General features: G+C 46.5%; 1 protein-coding gene across 1 annotated transcript in view; it reads right to left on the reverse strand.

Moving 5' to 3' along the window:
* Positions 1–14,446, reverse strand: part of CPAMD8 (C3 and PZP like alpha-2-macroglobulin domain containing 8) — a 62,599-nt gene that overhangs the window by 19,098 nt on the left and 29,055 nt on the right. The window contains 10 exon segments of the mRNA XM_009096968.4: positions 1,106–1,193; positions 3,238–3,476; positions 4,230–4,292; positions 4,656–4,811; positions 5,153–5,289; positions 6,170–6,256; positions 7,261–7,426; positions 9,812–9,886; positions 10,304–10,460; positions 12,082–12,163. Of these exon segments, the coding sequence (XP_009095216.4) occupies positions 1,106–1,193; positions 3,238–3,476; positions 4,230–4,292; positions 4,656–4,811; positions 5,153–5,289; positions 6,170–6,256; positions 7,261–7,426; positions 9,812–9,886; positions 10,304–10,460; positions 12,082–12,163 (1,250 nt within the window).

The following is a 14,446-nucleotide window of genomic DNA, read 5'->3' on the forward strand; positions in this document are numbered from 1 at the left end:
CACTCCTCCTTGAATTATGATATCAAATTTAATTTCCCAATCATTCTACTTTAAAATTCTTTCCTCAGATCCCTTCCCAATATAGAGTTATTAACAGAAGAGGTCCTTCAGAAGCAAAATATTTTTACCAGCTCTCAAGGATGCAAAAATTTTACACCTCTTCAGTTAAACAGTCCTTAAAAAAATAAATCTTTGCAGCATAAGAACCCCACCAGTGAATGCAATGTTCCACAAAATGTAATGAGTTGTAATGAATGGAATACTCCCACTAATATAAAGCAAAGCTCAAGATTACAGTTCATCTGCCCTGAAGGGCTGGCTGGGCACGAGGCACATTCTGTCCACCTCAGCTTGGCTGCAAGAAACACCATGTTCTCCCAGAGAGAAGGGGAAAAAAAATAAAAAGGGCAAAAAATTCCAAGACACAGAGCCTCCAAAGAAATGGGATCCAGATGTTGGAGATAACACAGCTCACTAAGCAGCCATAAACAGCTCCTGTTAGAGCACATTTGCACCTCAGCTTTTCCAAGGGCTCTCAGTTAATTACTGTGCACTTGGCTTGGCCAGGCTGGGTTTGCTCAGCCTGCTCTGAATGCCTGTTCCCTCATTTCTGAGAGGTTTTTTGACAAGTGAAATCTCTTCCTCCCCCTTCCCAATTTTAATTGCATCTTTTCAGCAGTGCTCTGACACTCAGTGGTCTCCTCCTGCCCCTCAGAGGGAACCCCTCCCAGGCAGAGATCCACATCCAAACTCTGCACCCCCATCCCACTGATCCCATCCCATCCCATGGATCCCATCCCATTGATCCTATTGATCCCATCCCATGGATCCTATCCTATCCCATCCCATTGATCCCATCCCATGCCATTGATCCCATCTCATTCCATCCCATCAATCACATGCCAGTGATCCACATCCCATCCTATTGATCCCATCCCATGGATCCCATCCCACTGATTCCATCCTATCCCATCCTATTGATCCCATCCCATCCCATGGATCCCATCCCATCCCACTGATCCTATCCTATTCCATCCCATCAATCCTCTCCTATCCCATCCCATTGATCCCATCCCATCCCATTGATCCCAATCCCATCCCTTACCTGCTCCAGGCTCTCAATATCTGCCCGAAACCCTGAGAACAGAGGCACTTCCAGCACAGCCATGTTTGAGGATCCAGAGTGCAGCCATCTTGCCATGGGAACAAAAAGAGAGAAAACGGGAACAAACTCAAGAGCCATGGACAACTCAGAGTGGAGAAACCAACTCCAGAAGAAAAAAATATCATATTAAAAGGCTCTCCTCATTGAAGTGCTTGGGGAAAGCCAAAAGCCACAAGCTGGCTTTTAAAAGTCCTCTTTTCTGCTTTTATTTAACAAAATGATCCCAGCTCACAGGGGGTAGGAGATGTCCTGGAACACAGAGGCAGAAAAGCAGAGGGATGCAGGAACCTGTGGGGGTGCTTGCTTTCTTTTTCAATTAATCACTGAGAAAATGCACTTGGGAAAAGGAAATAAACCCTTGGAGTAGGAGAAACTTCTGTTCCACCCTGAGAGGAGAGCTGTGGATGAACTGTGGTGGGAGAGATGCTAATTCCCTACACCAGGCAAGGTCATTCAGTCCTGGGCTGTCACAAATGCCTGTTCCACCCCTGGCACTGAGAAAAGGGCTTTTGCTAATGAGTCAGCAAAGTCACTGGTGTTAAATCAGTGCCTGTATCACCTCTAGAGTATGAACGAAAACTCAGAAAAATCTCTGAAATTGAGTTGTTATAAATGTGCACAAAACCCCACACAGAGAAAGGCATGGAGAGAAGGGCTGTTGGGGCAAAATCCCAATTTTTGCAGCATGGCAGAGGAGTGTCCATCCTGAGGCAGCTCCTGGAATCCCAGAACAAGGCTCCTTTTCTCTGTGCTGCCAGCAGCTCCCAGCCCTCCCTCCTTGGCAGCTCACCTGTTTGCTGTGCCCCACCTGGGCTGGGCCCAGCAGGGCTCATCAGCTCATGCCCAGCTCTGAGAAAACACAATCCCACAGCTTCCAGCACCAGATTTGCCAGCTCTGAGCTGGCTCCTGTCTCTGGAGCCCCCTCAGCTCAGGGGTGGTGGACTGGCTGAGGTTGGGGTGCCACTGCCCAGCCCAGGGCTCACAGAGCCATTCAACCTCCTCAGTTCCCATCTAACTCAATGCTCCACTTGGTAATGGGCACAAAAAGATGCAAGAGCATGCAAAGTGTATTCAAACAGATCCCCACTCCCAAATAATTCATCCAGGATCTCTCTGCCTGCATCTTCCCAGCCTCTGTTACACATCACAGCTCTCTGTTTTCCACCCTGGGCTCTCCCTAACCCTTCAGCAGTGCCCCAGGGATGTCACTGGGCATGACAACACTTCATCACATCCTGAGAACACCCCCAGCTCCAAACAGCTCAGCTGTCAACCTCAGCTGCACTCCTCTCTTCACACTGCCCCAGCAAGATGATGATGATGGAGCTGAGAGCATCATTACAGGAAGAAGGGGAGGAAAGGAAGATTTCATTTGCTTTTGTTTCCTTTCCAAGCAATCCATCTCCCTGCACTGGGCTTCCTCTCAAATTTCTGCCTCAGCTGCAGCAATTCCCAGGGCAGGAGTTTCAGAACTATCAGCAGAGAGGTTGTGCTGATGCAGGGCAGCCTCCTCAGCATCTGACACCACTGTGGAATTTTATCCTCTCCCCAGAACAGGCTGAGGGCTCGGGCAGGGGGAGAAGAGGTTGGCACAGTGACACCTGGGGGCAGCGCCTGTGCCACAACACAGCCCCAAGGGCCAGGGGCAAGTGTGAGACAAGGAAAACAAACCCCAGCTTTTCCTGGGGCCCTGCAGCTCTGCTCAGGTCTGCAGTCTCTGGGTGCTCTTGCCTCTGCAGGAAGGAAGGGACAGAAGCTGAGAGGGGAGCCAGAGTTTCCCATTAAGCTCTGATGTGGCAGCCACAATCCCTGTTTGTCAAAGATGTTTACAAGAAGGAGTTGTCCCTTCTTGACCAATAGGTGACAGAAGATTCCTAAAGACCAACCAGGTCTTAGGTCCATCATTGTTTTGGTAAGAGCTGTGGATTTCTAATCACAAAGGACTGTTCATGCCTTCTGATGATGGAGTCTGTGCATCACCTTTGTCTGTCCCCAATAACGCTTTGGTGACAAGGCAGACCCAGACCAGCAAACCAAACATTCTGTGGGGTGCAGGACTGGCATCTCCTACCTGGTGCAGGTCTCCAGGATGACTTTGTACTCTCTGTGGTCCTGGTCTGAGGCCGGGTCCTCGTCGTCCCCCAGGGCCCTGTCCCTGTGCAGGGCTCCGGGGCGGCGCTCGGCGGCCGAGCCCGAGCGCAGCGGGGCTGGGGCTGGCAGGGGCTGCTCTGCCTTGGGCTCCTTCAGGTTCACCAGCAGCTGGAAGGCTGGCTTGGCTATGGGATCAGGCACATTGTAAGTGACATCAATCTGCAGTGGCAAGAGGGGAAAGAAAAAGGAATCAGGGTGGGTTGTTACAGCTCCAATGTAATGTGGATACAAAAGAGTGTCCACAAACGTCCAGCACAGACACAAGATCTCCTCAGGGGGGGAATGGCAGGCACAGAGGCAACAGAGGCTTGTGGTAATCACATATCCTCTGAACAGAGAGAGACATCGTTCTCTCCCAGGATTTTCCTGGGAAGCTGTAAGGAAGTTCAGGGAAGAGAATGAGAAACAATTCTTATCTCCATTTGCTGCACCTACTGTTGTGCACATGTGTTATGGAGATTGTTAGCAAAGGGTGATTTCTTAATTGGACAATTGATTGACCAATTAAGTGAAAACTGTATCAGACAGTCTGTAAAGGTTATGAGTTTCTTAATAGTGTAGTATAATATAGTGTAATACAGTATAGCTTAATAAAGCAATTGATCAGCCTTCTGCAATCATGGAGTCAATGCTAATTACTGGAGTCAGTGCTAATTATTCCCCATTCAGGGGGGATTGTTGCTACAATAACACACAGTTCTGTCTCTAGATAAGCTCTACCAGAGCTTACATAGACATCTACACATTCACTTCCCTAATTAAAGCAACACCAATAGTTATAGAAGTATTTTGAGAGAAATTCCAAGTGTAAGTCCTTCCTTGCAGCAAAGTGGGATTAGAAAAGCAGCAATCAGGCTGTGAGGTTAGAGATCATCTGCTGCCATGCCTTCCCCAGCCCCATGACAAGCTCACCTGCATCAGACAGCAGCCTTCTCCCTTGGCACTCACAAACAGCCCTGTTGGAATACTGGGGATCTGGGGAGAATGCACAGGTGAGACACAGACAAGGCACTCAGAATGGAAATGAATATTAAATTTAGCTCTGTTCTGTACCAAATACCTTTATAAAGGACACTGCAGAAGGGAAGTGAGCATGGCTTAGTCCCTTCACCACCTGCACTTCCAATGGCACAAAATACACATCAGGCATTGGTTATGGTGAAAAATGCCTTGAATTAGGAGTGCTGCCTCCTTCCCAGCAGAATCCAGCCACAAACCCACAGAAAGGCCCACAGGTCTGTGCTTAACTTCTGCTTTTGCCACCACTGGTCCAAGTCCTCCTTCAGAACCCAGCTCACGTGGATTGCTTTAAAAACCTGCCTGCACAAAACCACCTACCACTGCAGTCTGAAGGACTTTTTTATTCATCTTGTTAAGCTCAAAGGTCTCCTGGTAGTCCAGGTTTGTAGAAGCCAAGGAAATGGTCAGGTTGACTCCTCCAACATAAGAAAGGATGGCATATTCAGCCAGAGCCTGCAGGGCCACACAGGTGTCCTGGGGGCCAGAAGAGAGAGAAATCAGAATAGTGAAGAACACAGGAACACAGCAAACTTCCAAACAGCTCTGCTCAGCTCCAGCTGACAGAATCTCCCTTGTTAATTCATATGGCACAAGAAACATCAGGTTTTGCTCACTTTTCCCATCAAAGACACCTGTGAGGACAAACTCTGGGTTCCTTTCAAATTACCAGTCTGAGGAGGAAGCAGTAAAGAGCCCTGGAAAGTTTTTCTTCTTGCCAGAGCACAAACAATTTCTGTCAGGAAGATGGAAACTCCACATTCCTGAATCAATTGCCAATGCATGCATCCCAGCTACCTTTTCCAGAGGCTGCCCACCTGAGTAGATGAGAATCCTCCCAGTGCATTCCTCTGCTGTGAGAGCCACTTGACCACAGGGAGTGCAGAGGCCACATCTCCCAGGAGTGTGTAGGTCAGAAGGGCATAGGATGTCATTTCTACCTCTGCAGAAACAACTGAAAGGGGGGTGAATTTAAAAAAAAACCAACAAAATATCACATTGATGTGAGAATCCAGGCAGGTCTAGAGATAGCTCTAAAAATATTCATTAACTGAAAAATAATTCTAAGAAGTTAAGGGTCTGTAGAAGTAAACACAGGAAAAGGAAAGTTAAAATGTCTGCACCCAAGGCGTTTCACCTGCCTAAAATATCTCTGCTTTCAACAAAAGCCTCCCTTCAGGCAATAGATAACCAATAATAAAGATATTTACACAATAAACTCTTTTTCTTGACTGTATCCCACAAATAATTCCTCTCCCACTCCAGTCCTACTCTGCTGCTGCCCACACTGTTGTCCTGCCCTAGAGATTTTCATACAATATCCAGTCAGATCCCTCCTGAGAATTGCTGCACCTGCATCACATCCAAAGAGCCAGTGGCTTTTAGTGCCTTGAAAATGACAGCATCATTCAGTTTCTGTGGCTTTCACAGCCAAAGTCTAGAAAAATCAGCTGAAGTGTCAGTGCTACAATCCTTAGGTTCATTTGAAAATTCAAAGATAAATAGCTTTAAAATTAAATATATGTGAATTCCCCCTGATTTCCATTTTGAATTATTGCTCCCTGACAGAAGAGTGAGAACCACATGGAGTGAAAGAGTAAAAGCTGATGAGACATCTGAGGCTGAAAAACCTGTGGTCCTGTCTGGACCACATCTTGCTCTGTGTCTCATTTACTCTTTCAGCATGTTACCTGCCTTTCTGAGCTCTCTCTTCCCTGACTGAGAGACAATTTCAGAACAGCTGTATTTTATAAACAATTCCCTGCAATACATGCAGGCTGCTTGTGGCAGCCCCTCCCCTCTCCTCTGCCTTTGCCCTGCAGGTTCCCAATTACCTGACTGAGAGAGGCCATCATTAAACCCCATGAAGGTGTCTTCATCAGTGACCAGGGTTCCTGTGAGGCTCCAGTGGGTAAATCCATCTGGGAGAAGAGGGCAGAGGGACAGGGCTGTCATCAGAGCAGTGGGACAGGGCTGTTATCAGAGCAGCTCAGCCTCTGTGCAAGGGAAGAGCCAAATTCCACTTTGGCTCCCTGCCCTGAGCTGCACCCTCCCTCCTCTTGGGCACCCAGTGCCTGAGCAAGGAGCTCCCTTTGGAATGACAGAGATGATTCAAAAAACTCAGGAGATCCTTGGATTTTGGATTTAAATGCACCACCAGGGAATGGGAGGTGTTACAGGGCACTGCAGAATCACTCTGCTGGTTTGAGAGCTGAACTGGACACCAGGGCTGTGGCTCTGATCCCTCTGTGGGCCACTCACCCATGAGCTGGTCCCTTACAATTCAGGATATTCTGTGATTCTGCTGCACTTGCCTTCCTTCAGCATCTGCCACATATGTGGAGCCCTCTCCAAAGAAAACCAGGAGCACCCTTGCCTTACAAAGCCAAACTTGGGTTTTTATGAAAATTTTGCCTCTTTATTATTTCTTTTCTTTATAATGTACTGAAAAAAATCCAGATTTAGAGTTTGTCCTGTTGGTGTTCCTCTTCTGATAGGATTTAAAGGATCCTCCCAAGGGTCTGATCCTAAAGAGGACACAGAGGAGCTTCATGGTAGCCCAGATGTGCTTGTGAAAGGAGACTGTGCTGATTTCCATATGAACACAAATGTTATCACTTTAGAGAGATGGGATTTTTCTTCTTTTATTTTTTTTCTCCAAAATCAGCCTCTTTGCAGAACCTGTCAGTGAGGAATCCCTCATCCCCCAGGGTCCAGCAGCTCAGCCCATCCAGGCTGTGTTTAGTTGGTGTGGGGGCAGAACAGTGAAGAACACAGGAACCCACCAAACTCCCAAACAGCTCTGCTCAGCTCCAGCTGCCAGAATCCCCCCTATTAACTCCTGTGGCACAAGAAACATTCAGGTTTTGCTCATTTTTCCTATCCAAGGCACCTGTGAGGACCAAGAGCTGAGGCAGGCTCCTACCTTGGGTGATGGCCATGCTGTTCATCCTGCGCAGTGTGGCAGCAGCACTGGGGCTGTGCAGCAGGGTCAGGGCGTAGGCACTCAGGGCAGTGGTGTAGGGATCTTCTGCTGAGTACAGGTTGGACTCCAGGAAGTGTTTGGCTTTGTCCACAGCTCTTCTTTCTTCCTACATTCACAGGGGAAAGAGCCCAGGTTGATGTAGCACTCTCAGGAGTTAGGATTGCTTTATTACTCATTACCTCACAAAGGTAACCTGTGGCATTCACATTCTCTGAGAAAATCCCTTCACCCAGGATTTTTCTCCTGGGAAGCTGAGAAGCCTCAGAGAAAGGAAAACAATTTTTATCTCATTTGCTTCTCCTGTGTTGTGCTCATGTGGAATGAATTTAAAAATGAAAACAATTCTGATCTCATTTGCTTCTCCTGTGCTGTGCCCATGTGGAATGTGTTTGGGGATTGCTCACCCACAGGTGATTGTTCCATTGCATTCTGCTGGGAGTTGTTTTGGCTCTTTGGCCAACCAGGGCCAGCCTGTGTCAGGGCTTTGGAGAGAGTCTGGAGTTTTTAATTCTCTTTTTAGCATTCAGTAAGTATCCTTTCTGTATTCTTTAATATAATATAGTATCATAAAGTAATAAATCAGCTTTCTGAGAACATGGAGTCACATTCATCATTCCTTCCTTCGTCAGGACATTTCCCAGCAAATACAACAGCAACCAAACAAAAACCACCAACAAAATCCAGACAAAACCCACACAATCAACTCAGAAAGATACATTGTGCTCTCTGCAGAACAGCATGGACACTTTGAGAACACATTGGACACCCTGAGAAAAGCCATGCATCAAAAATTCCAAAAAAAAAAAGATGTGAGCAGCAGAATAAGAATGATTTAGGCTAACAGAGAAAAGCCATGCATCAAAAGTTCAAAAAAAAAGGATGCAAGCAGCAGAGTAAGAATGATTTAGGCTGACTTTTAGCCACACTTTTCCTCCCCTAAAGCTGGAGAAATTGTGTGCCCTGCAAGGCAGCAGATGAGCAGGGCAGGGGGAGCTCTGGGCTGGAGCTTTGATTGTGTTCCTGACACTCTGGAGCGTCTGGCAGACGCCAGAGGATAATAAAGGCCAAGGTTCCCAGGGGTCCCTGCAGCCAACAAACATGTTTTATTAACTCCCCCAATGACCTCACCGTGCAGGAACGTGGCTCTGATAATTTATAGAAACAATTTAATTGGACTTGATGTAATTTGGTTTCCTTTGATTTCCCTGTGGCACTAACCTTCCCCTTGCTCATTTCCTAGCTAAGATCATTAGGAACACTCACAAATCTCCTCTAGGAAAACCAGGAGAATGCACAGCAGCTGCTGGGGCTGCCCTGCCACACTGCAGCCCAGAGAGAGCATCACATCACTGCTCACAGGGGAGGCAGGAAGTTCCTCTGTGAGCTCTGCAGGGTTTTCTGAATTTTTAATAAGGTTGAAAGCCTTCCACCCCAACAAGGACAGGGGCTTAGGAGGCATCTGCCTGCAGCAGCAGCCTGGTCTCACTCTTCAGGCTCCACAGGGAGGGCTGAGGAGTGCTGAGGTTATCAGAGGTCCTGAATGGGCCCTGCCTGCTCTGACACCACAAACCCACGGGGTTGTGCCTGAATGGGCCCTTTTGTGTGAGAGCAGATCTCCAGGAGATGCTGCAGCATCCACTGCACCTCCTCTTTTCACCTCCCAGGCCACCCCTGTCCTCTCCCTTGGCTGAAGGGCAGGGGAACATCTGCAAGGGAGCATCTTCCCAGTCCTAGCCAGTGGGAATGTGCCACCACAGTCTCATCTAAACATCTCCATCCTGGTGAAGCTGCATGCTGGCAGGAACACACCAGAGGGCAGGAGACTGAGTTACCAGGAGTTTTAAAGAGGAATCCCAAACACATCAGTTGTACTGGAAATTTGGGGTTTTTTTTCCAGTGGAATTGGCCATTTCTACGTAGCTGCTTCTCTATTTTGCAGTGTTCCTGCTCTGTCTCACTGCAAAGAACAGAAACATTTTTCTCCAGAGCCCTGAGTGCAGCTCAGTGCAGGAGCTCAGCTCTCCAAAGGCACTGGAATCTAACAGCAGTAGCATTTTGGCCTCTGCAGCCAAGCCAGACCACAAGAGCTCTCTGGATCCCCAAGTTAAACTGCTTTTAGCACCAAGCCAGGATTTCTGAGAGCAGGATCAGCACAGGCTGCACTCACAGCTTGAAGCTAAGAGGCAGAAAAACTCTTTTTGCAGTAATTTCTGGGAGAGGTTGAGGGATGGGGCTGCAGGGGAGTGTTTTGCTCTGCTGAAATAATCATGAGCTGATGGCTGGAGGGTGGGAGACCACCTTGAACAACTTCAGAACAGATTCTTTAACTTCAGAACAATCCCAAAGCTTTCCAGGAGCCTCCCCTTCCCTGGATGCTGTCAGTCATTGCAGAGAGCACAGAACCTCTGAAGGCAAACAGCAGCAAAATGAAGATTTTATGAAGAAAGGAGAGAGAGAATTTTTGGAGCTGTTTTAACCAAGCTTTTGTTACCTCAGAAGTGACACCTGTTTCCAGAAGAGATGCAACCACATAAGCTGTCAGGGAGATCTTCCCATGGATCCCACCCTGGAAGGGCAAACAACACAAAGCACTGGATGAAAACTAGAGAAAGGACACTGAGGAAAAAAAACCAGACTTTGAAGGAATCCAAAGGATGTGCTAGAACTGGAGGAGAAGCTGAAGCATCACCAAATTTCTTTTCTTTGCACACAAGGAGTACAAGATTTAGGAACCCAAGCCCACACTGGTCAGAGGACACATTTAATGCAGGATTTGTGAAGATTTCACACCTTGGTTTCCATCCTCTGGGGACACCCCACAGACACATTCTGATGGAGCTTTCTGAACTGAAATTCCCCTGGTTCTCCCTGCAGCATCCCAGCCTTTCAAGTGCAAAATTCACACTGAAACTGCATCACTTCATGCTCTGATAATAACTTTTAAATGTCTTTGCTGCAAGTTGATTCTGGATGTTTTTTTTACCTGAATGTCCTTGTTTAGTATCCTGCCCATAGCAGGGAAAGAACCATCTTCTTTCTGGTGCTGGATGATCCAGTCTTTGGCAGCTGTGAGTTCTTTGGGGTCAATGAAAATAAACCCACGGGACTGAGCAAAGGACTTGAGGACAAAAGCTGTTAACCTGTAAAAATGAATTGATCATCTTTACTGAGAAAACAAATTCAGATTAAAGTATCTGTAAGGAAAAAATGGTATTCTTAGAAAGCACAGATTGAAAAAATCTTGTAGGGAAAAAGTAAATATTGTTATTAAAAGCTCATGGGACATAAAAGCACCCAACCACTGTCCAGACTTTGGGTAAGAAAAGGATTAAAGGTCAACAAACTAAATTGAAAAGTAGAACTCAGAGGTGTATTTGTCATAATTATGGCACACTCTGAAATATAGTTCTTTTTTATCCCAAATTATTAATGTTTTTAAGCTAAGAGTCAATATTTTAAAATTAAGAATCAATATATTTCTGATAAGAAATCCAGATCCTTTCCTCAAGCCTGAAGCTGTGTTACACTTTATACAGAATTAAGACTTCAGAAAACACCAGAAGTGTTTTTGGAATTCTAAACCTCTGACAACAAGTGTGAGCACTGGCCAGCTTGGGGGGATTGAGTCATTGCATTTACAAGCCCCTGAGGAATGGGAGGGTGCAAACTCTGCTGCCTGGCAGGGGATTTTTGGAGTGTTGAGTAATTCTGTGTCACCACATTTCACATCCAGGGACTGGGAGATGCTGGGGCTGAGGTGGAAGTTCCCTGGGTTCTAGATACATATTATAATATTGGCTTTTTACAAATATTAAAGTGGATTTTATATGTGTGGTGTTAAAATAACTTTGTTATAAAAATATCGTTTTTATTTCTGTAGTTAATTAAGCTTAGTAAAATAGCTGATCTAAGTGTGCCTGTGTTAAAATGCCTGCTGGGGTGGATAACATCCAATAAAAATATAATTAAGACACCTGCACAGATCTGCCAATTATCAGCACTCACAGACTGAAGGCAGTGAAGACCAAAGCCCAAAACTAAAAATGATAATAAAAAAAGACTAAAACCACAACCAAGGAATTCACATACTCTAAAATAGAGCCAAGGAGGGGCCATCCTAAAGAGCTCATGGAATATGTAAACTAATTTAGAGAAAAAGTTTATGAACATACAACAAGCTGATGTCATAGAAAATGTATTTAAGGAGTATCCCAAAGGTCACAGTGCACAAATCCAAAGACCACAAAGATCACAGTGCCCAAACCCATCCTCTTGGTACAAGGATGTCTTTGAGGGGTTTTGAGGTGGTTTTGGGGTTTTTTTACCTGCCAGAAGCCTCTGCCACATTTCCCTGCTTCAGGTAAAACCCCCTTCCCCAATGGAATCAGGAGCTTAATTACTCCTTAATTGCTACTCCAATTGCAGACATGCTCCTTAACTACAGCTTTGGGCCTGAAACCTGGACTAATTAGCAAATTTAACTCTCCTAAGTGCTCCTGAGTCCTGAATCACCTCCAGCACACCAGCAGAGCACTCAGCAGCACTGTACAGCAATTCCATAGAATATTATGGAATATTTCTGAGTAATGCTGCGTTATTTCTGCTCTCCACTGAGTGTGATACCAGGAGAGAAGCTGAAAAATCACTCCTCTTTCCCAGCCAGTTGTGTGTTTTTCCTGTTTAGCAAGTGCTTAGCAGTTTTCTAACTCAGTTTAAACTCAGTTTTAACTAGCTTGAGCTCAGTTTTAAGCAGCCACTCACCACATGCTCCCAGAGGAGTCCCTCTCCCCAAAAGCACTGTAGGAGCCATCCTGCCTCTTGTAGGTCAGCTGGCGCTGGTAGCCTGGAAGGAATTGGGGAAAAGAAAAGAAATTGAAAAGAACTGGGGAGTCCAAAACCTCCTCACAGAGAGAAAAATGAGTATTTAAAGTGAATGAAGACTCAGAACATCTGGAACATGTGTAAGGGATTCTGCTGCCCGAGGCAGCTTCTTATTCTGCTGTGAGTGAGTGAGAGCCAGCTCTGTGTGCAGTTTGTCCAGAAATCTGCTCAGGGTAACATCTGGGACGCTGCAAATGCTAAAAATCTGACACTTCTCTGAAAAACATGCATTATCAAAAGGTTTTTACTTAATCATACAGCCACTCTCCTTCCATTTCCAAATGAAAAGGTTTTGCCTGTGACACTACAGCTGGGTTCTGACTTTTCCCAGAGCTGTTGCTTGGAACAACTTCAGGTAACATAAAAACACCAGCTGTGTTCTCAATGCATGTGAACACCTCCAGCTGCAGGGGCAGTCCCAAGGCTTGCTTCAGACATCCTTATTAACATTATGATAATTAGGTGAATAATTAAGGTGAATGCTGAAGATAAGAACTCTCTCCTGGAATGTCTTCTGAGGACAAAAATTGAAAGTAAAAAATGCCCTTTCTTCTAGGAAAATTATTTGTTTCTCAGACCTGCTGGTCCACAGCCATGGCCATCCCCACAAATGAATTGCATAAAATGTGTATTCATCCCTCCACGTGGATGGATGCACAACACACATTTGGATAAAGCTCTAAAACACCCCTGGAGTCAAACCCTGCAGGATGGATATTTCTGACAAGGAAAACTCCAACCTGTGAGAAGATTGTGTCAAAAACCACTTCATGCCTGCTGAATTCTGCAGCACAGGAGATTTATTCCACACCACACGAGGTTTTTATGGGAGTGGATCATTGTTTCATTTGTGGAGGGGAAGTTTCGCTGCTGAGCTCAGTCCCTGAGGAGGGGCTGCCCATGGCTCCCTGTCCCAGACTGCAAGGCAAGATGTATCCTATCACCATCCATGTGGCAGCTGTCTCCTGTTCATTGGGCAGTTTTCCTTTTCTCTTCCACACCCACTCCTCCCTCTGGGCAGACACCTGCTGATAACAGGCCATGGAATGTCCCTGCATGGCTGATAAGAGCTACAGCATCCCATGGGAGATGGGAGCCCAGAGGGAGGAGCCAGGCATTCCTACCTGGATAGAATCTGGAGATTCTGGAACACCAGCACGGCTTCTGCACTGGATTTCCCAGAGGAGCAGCAGCTGCCTCTTCCCCTGGATCTCCAGAGGCAGAGTGCACCCTTCTCCAGGATCCCTGCTCCAGCAGAACCAGCCCTGGCACTGCAGGAGGGCTGAGCCACAATTCCAGTGGCACTGCTGTCAGCCCCCTGACCCACAGGGTGTCAGGCTGTGCTCTGCCTCTGGCAGGGTTTCAGTTCACTGCATTGTTTATTTTATCCTTTTATTTTCTTCCCTGTTAAAGAACTGCTATTCCTGCTTCCATACTTTTTGCCTGAGAGCCCCTTAATTTCAAATTTATAGCAATTTGGAGGGAGGGGGTTTGCATTTTCCATTTCAGGGGAGGCTCCTGCCTTCCTCAGCAGACTCCTGTCTGTCCAAACCAAGACACTCCCACACTCCCCAGTTGCTCTGTAGCCCCCCAGTGCTCCCAGGGAATGGCCTGGAAAATGGGAGGAATGAAGACCTGGAGGTTGATGAAGCTCTTGTAGCCACCCCATCTTTGCCTGGGGGTGTGGGGTAGGTACAAACACCTGGCAGAAAGTTGAAGTAATGCTATAATTTTTTTCTTCCTCCAAAAACATTGTTGTTAAATTAAATTAAAGTGGTTTCTTCCCCCTGTAGCCCTCAGGTAGGATTTACTGCTGAGCACTGCCTGCTTCAACAGCTCTCAGGGTTCATTTCCAGTGTGTGAATGGACACGTTCAGTCCTTAGATTTCAGATTCCTCTTCTCATTGTTCCTGTTCTCCTGGTTTGAATGTTCCTGGTGCCAGAACTGCCAAGGCTCTATGGGCCACTCATTCCAGAGCTGGACTCTGTGATCACAGTGGGTCCCTTCCAACTCAGGATATTCTGTAATTCTGGGACTTTGAGCTGAATTATGCTTCATTGCTCTTACTGTTATTCTTCTTTACTCGTTGGTTGGGAGTGGCACAGACTTTATGTCTTGCTGCTCTTCTGAGCCCTCCTCTTTTCTGAACACTCCTCTGAATTCTGGGACTCATTGCAGACCTTCCCCTTACCAGTTTTCCCCTGTTCACCTGGTTTTTTTGGTTGGTTGGTTGGGGTTCTTTTG

This window comes from Serinus canaria, chromosome 28 (genome assembly GCF_022539315.1).
Source record: "Serinus canaria isolate serCan28SL12 chromosome 28, serCan2020, whole genome shotgun sequence".
Classification (NCBI taxonomy): Eukaryota; Metazoa; Chordata; class Aves; order Passeriformes; family Fringillidae; genus Serinus; species Serinus canaria.